Here is a 5,267-nt window from a genome sequence, read left to right as displayed (position 1 = left end):
CAAATTTCAATATATATTTTTTTTAAAGCAATACTGCAATGTAAAATATATTTACACAATATTTTCGTAAAATAAAAATAATAAAAAAGAGCAACTATAAGGCAATTGTAATAATAAAGTTTAAAATGAGAAAACAAAGTTAAAATGAGTATAAAAAAGTTGACTTTTTAAAATAAGCCAGGAAGATGGAATGATTATCATAAAGTAAAAAAGTGTTAGTAGCGACTCTATATTATTATACTACGTTCTATCTGTAGTAATACGAAGTGTTGTCCCACAAACAACTCGTATATCCGACTGATGACGTCATAGCGGAAACACAAACATCACGCGTAACTCCGAGACAGTGGAAGAATGTTCCAACACTAAAATTTAATACAAAAAGTTAGATCTAAAACTTACAAAACTATAGTAAATGGAAGGATGAGCTGAAAATATTATATTTAAATATAATTAAATAAGACCTTTCTTAAAACTTACATGAATTGTTTCTTTTTGTTTTGTGCTTCAGTTGTTTTTTCTCTAAGAATGAATTTTCTCACACCCCTGCAATACAGACGCATGTATTTTTCCCAAGTGAAACAATTCGGATTGAAATTGAACGTCTAAGAAGTATTAAGTATATTCGTTATTTAATTAAAGTAAGAGATCAGAAGACTAAAATGAGGTTGTTAAATAGTTTAAAAGTATTAATAACAAACACATTTAAGCCAGTGTTAGATAATTATTGCAAGTAAAAGGAAGACTCTACTTAATTTAGAAAAAAAAAACTTTTTGATCTTTTTCGTTCAAAGACATCAAAAGATGTTTTGATTTTTTCCACTGAAAATCGTGGCAATACATGAAGAAAGGCTCCATAACCTCCATACCGGCTCGCAACTTTTTGTATATCATAACAGCTCTAAAAATATAGTTTTTATAGAAATTTACCATACATATATAAATACTTTTTCAAACAAACGAACATTAAGTAACAGTTTATACTTTAACAAAGCAGAATTTTAAAAGTTGAAACTTTTTTAAATTATGTTTCATGCTAATCAGTAATATAAAGAACTTTTCAAAACAAAATTATGCTATAAGCAAACTATCTTTGTAGCAGAAAACTGTGTTTTTTAAATTTCTTTACATTAAGTTCAACACTGTTTTATTAATAAATAAAAATGTTATTAATAAACTTGTTCTGCTACAATAGTAATTTTTTAATATCATTTACCTTGGTGTCTGTCCACTCAAACGAGCTAGAATGTCAACAATAAAACTCGGAATGTATTCTTTGAAGAAGGATCTCACTTCATATACAGTTTTGTTGTAAGTTACGCCAATGTCATGGGGTATGATCATGTCTGCAGGCTCCTTTTTACCCCAGATTTGTACACCGTTCACTGTTCAGTGATTTAAAACTACATTTAAAAGGTTTTGGAAAAACTTTTTTTAAAAGTCAATTATACTTATAAAAGCAAAAATATTAGTTAGAAACTTCATCAATTAGAAAACTGCTAAAATGTTAAGTTTATTGAAGCGACATATTTTGTATATAAATTAGTGAAGACAATTTACAGCTTTATACGTTTAGTTGATTTTCATGGTGTAAACTAAATTTACCTATATGTTGAATTGGTAAAGGGTTTTGTGCGCATGTTGTTATGTGATAGCAAGGTAGTTGTGTTCTTTTTTCAACACAACTTTCCAAATCAGAGGTAAACAACTCTGTTAAAAAATAAAAGAGGATAACAGATTTGTAAATAGCCTTACACCTTAAAAATGTTGTTGAAAACTTAAACTTTAAATTTATTTTTATCCTGCCTTGTTGTGTTTATTATTTTACAGTCTAGTTAAGTAATATGCATACAAAAGTACTTGAAATGATAGTTAAGTCAATATCATTGGATGAAAATGAAAATAATAATTATTGCCTAGTTGTTTTTAAATCATCTTACAACCTAACTAAGTCTACACATGCAGAAATCTTAATATTTTATTACATAACTTATAAAAAGTTTTAGTGTTTATAAAATTATACCTGATAAAACAGAAGAGTTAGTTTCTTCGGAAGAGGTTGATTCGTGGGAGGAGTATCCTTTGGAGCTGATTTCATCCATAGAAGAAGCTTTCAATCCTAATCTCAATCCAACTTTTGATCTGTTAAGTAAAAACTATCAAGTAAAATAGTTTAACTGTTAAGATCAAAAAAAATTTTGAACAGATAGACATAGATGCAAAGTTCAACGGCTAAATTTTTTTTAAACAAGCTAGTTCTAAAGCAAAAAACATTGTAACGAACCAATCATTACATTTTATGTTTCGTTATATTTCAGAAGAGTTAAAGTTAAAGAATTTCAATGTTTTCAGTGACGTCACAACTGGTATTGAGAATAGAAAATGAGAAAAAGAAGCGTGAAATAAATTTGAGAGAAAGAGTTTAAAACTTAGCTTGCAGACGCCAGTCGGGCGGATTAGTGACGGGAAAGACGCGAGTCGGGGGATAACTGCCGGGGTAGAGAACGCACACAACGCGTGTTGACGATAGGATTGCGAATCGTATGATGAACAATCGAGAAGGGTTTTGTTGATATAATGTGGATAGAAGAATTGATCGTCCAGTCTATTTTCTGTACATTTCAACAACATGTTTAGTAGTTAGTATATGTGCCTACTGGACTCTTATCAGAAGTCATTGGTTTTAGTTTCTTTTCTTTCACTTATTTCACGATGTGTTTATTAATGTTGTATATAAAATCACGTGCACTAATAACTAGTTTTTATTATTTTCATGGTAAGTACTATTATATCAAATAAAGTCTGCGTTCCATCTGAACGTCTGTAATACTTTAAATAACCTTTCTTGTTATCTTATTTAAGAGCAGCTAAACCAACCTAACAACATCGAAATTGATGACGGTTACAACATTATAAAAAAAAAATTTCTAAGATAGTTAACAAAAATCATCAATTAAAGTAACTTTAATTTTCGTAATATACCTTTATCATTAGCATACTATAAAAGATGAAAAATATAAAAATATATTTCAACAAATCGTAACAACAAACTTTTGTTCAGTTTTGGCGTCGACGGCCGTCTTCATTGCCGCGCAAATGCATCCGTTCACGACGAAGTCAACCGGAACGAGATCGGCGTTTATTTGGTGGTCGGCGTTGGCCAGCTTGCATATTCCCTTCATGCTGGCCGACACGAAGGCGGTTGGTCCGTACACGTTGGTGATCCAACCGGGCTTGGGGTGAAAGAGGTCCGGAGTTATCATCCCGGGTCGTACGATGCAGGTGGGAATCTGTCCGCATTCAGCCACTATCGCGTCCTCCGCCCAAGCTTTCGTTAAAGTGTACGTGTTGGGTCTAATGAACGAAAAAACGTTTTTTTTACTGTTACTCGTAAAATATTTGAAGCTGGTTTAAAAACAAACTATAAATAAAATACTTTTTAAAACAATAATTTTCCAGGGTTTTAAGTGATATTGAATTTTTTTTTTGTTTTCATTTTAACAAAATATTAAATTAAACTGACAATCCATCGAGTATTTCGTTCAGCATTCCGGCCAGCTGCTTGTCACTCAAAAACTTCAAAGACTTTTCCACGTCCCTGTAGTCGATCTTCCTTTTGTATATTTTCTCCTCTATGACGTCACAGTGGTTGTGCGAGTTGACGAAGGCGGTGCTGACGTGGACGAACGATTCCAACTGCCGGCACCTTCTCAGTATTTTCAGGATTCTCCTGGTACACTGGACGTTCATCTCGTATGCAGTTCTGTTTGAAAACATAATAGTTTTTATCTCTTTAGATTATTTTCTATATAGTATTTTTTGTTATTCGGTGACTAGAAGTTTATTTCGTATGCTAACATTCTAGTTATTCTTTGCAAACATTTAAAGTGATATAAAGTTATCTCGATAAAATGTTAATACGCCACTTATGTCGTGTTGTTGCTAAAAGTTTATACTTAATATTAATAAAATTAGTTTTAAAAATAAAATATTTATAAAAATTATTCTATGAGTATTTGAACTGTAAATCAAATTCAAAACATAAGATAAAAAACAATAAACATTTAAAAACAAAAAAAGTGTAACAAAGAAAAACTTATAAAGTCAAAATTTCAAAAACACTAAATAATTAATATAATTACCTGATAATTTCGTTGAATTTCAAAGTAGCAGCACAGTGTATGAAAATATTGACTTCATTTCTTAACAATTTTTTCGATTGGCGGCTTATACCAAGATCTTCAGCCTCCAAATCGCAATTGACATATGCAAGTTTTTCCATAAAATTCGGGTAGACCTTCCTCACTCTATCAAAACACTGTAAAAAAAAATCTTATTGTAAAAATTAATTTTCGTGTATATTAGATTAGTAAAATATAAGTTTGTAGAACTTTTAAATGATTTTTTTCACAAAATTTGGACATTTAAAAACAAACTAAGCTATTATTCACTTATCTAAACTACGTTTTAAAATTAAAGTTTTTTTTTGAAACCATTTTTTCCTACACTTGTTTTCTTAACTACAAAAAAACAGTTTATTTTGTTTTTAAAATATTTATTAGTAACAATTTTAAAACATACAGGTTTATCAGCGAGCGACTTGAGGCGATCTTCGGGACTCACTCCTCTCTTGTTCCTGATCAACAAAATTATCTTTTTCACATTCGGGCAACTGTGCAGCAGTTTCTCAATAATCCCCTGACCCAGGAATCCGGTGCCTCCCGTCAGCCCCACGGTTTTTCCCGCGTAAAATTCAGCGATCGACGGATACATTGTAGTTTGGTTCTGTTTGAAATAAGTACATGATATTAATGGCATTTCCTCAATACTTAGTAATTATTAAAGAAAAAATGAGCAGCTGTTAATACCTTTAAAACCTCATAAAGGGATGAAAAACAATTTTGAAAAATTTTCTATTGAAATATATCTTCATAATAATAGTAAATGTGAGAAAGCCAGTTAGTTTAAAACTAATTTAATAACTAAGTACAATCGGATTTCAAATTCACAATCTGGTAGTTGTCATACTTTTTTATTGGTATTTACAACATAAAAAAATTAATTAATTTTTTTGTTATTTGATTACTTTTACTTTTAAAGTATTTTGAACAAGCTGGAAAGACTTTCCATCTCAAGTGTATAAAAACAAATGTTTAAAACAGTAATTTTTTCTCCTAAATATAACTTGCCATTATTATCTATTTTATTGAAAATTAAATTACCTTTGCAAGCATCTTTTTTTTGTGATTTACTTTGTTCCAGCTCTA

General features: G+C 30.1%; 1 protein-coding gene across 1 annotated transcript; it reads right to left on the bottom strand.

Moving 5' to 3' along the window:
* Nucleotides 1–247: 247 nt before the first annotated feature.
* Nucleotides 248–4,773, bottom strand: LOC145836470 (putative fatty acyl-CoA reductase CG5065). Its single transcript, XM_082944268.1, has 9 exons — nucleotides 4,582–4,773; nucleotides 4,143–4,318; nucleotides 3,524–3,763; nucleotides 3,052–3,354; nucleotides 2,024–2,142; nucleotides 1,606–1,710; nucleotides 1,217–1,385; nucleotides 797–901; nucleotides 248–365 (listed from the first exon to the last, which is right to left on the bottom strand). Exons 1-9 carry the CDS (start codon nucleotides 4,771–4,773, stop codon nucleotides 248–250), a joined length of 1,527 nt encoding a protein of 508 aa, XP_082800394.1.
* Between the last annotated feature and the right edge of the window lie 494 nt (nucleotides 4,774–5,267).

This window comes from Thalia democratica, chromosome 5 (assembly GCF_965202585.1).
Source record: "Thalia democratica chromosome 5, ktThaDemo2.hap1.1, whole genome shotgun sequence".
Taxonomy (NCBI): Eukaryota; Metazoa; Chordata; class Thaliacea; order Salpida; family Salpidae; genus Thalia; species Thalia democratica.
The sequence above is the reverse complement of the archived record's forward strand: the minus strand, read 5'-3'. Positions and strand labels throughout refer to the sequence as shown.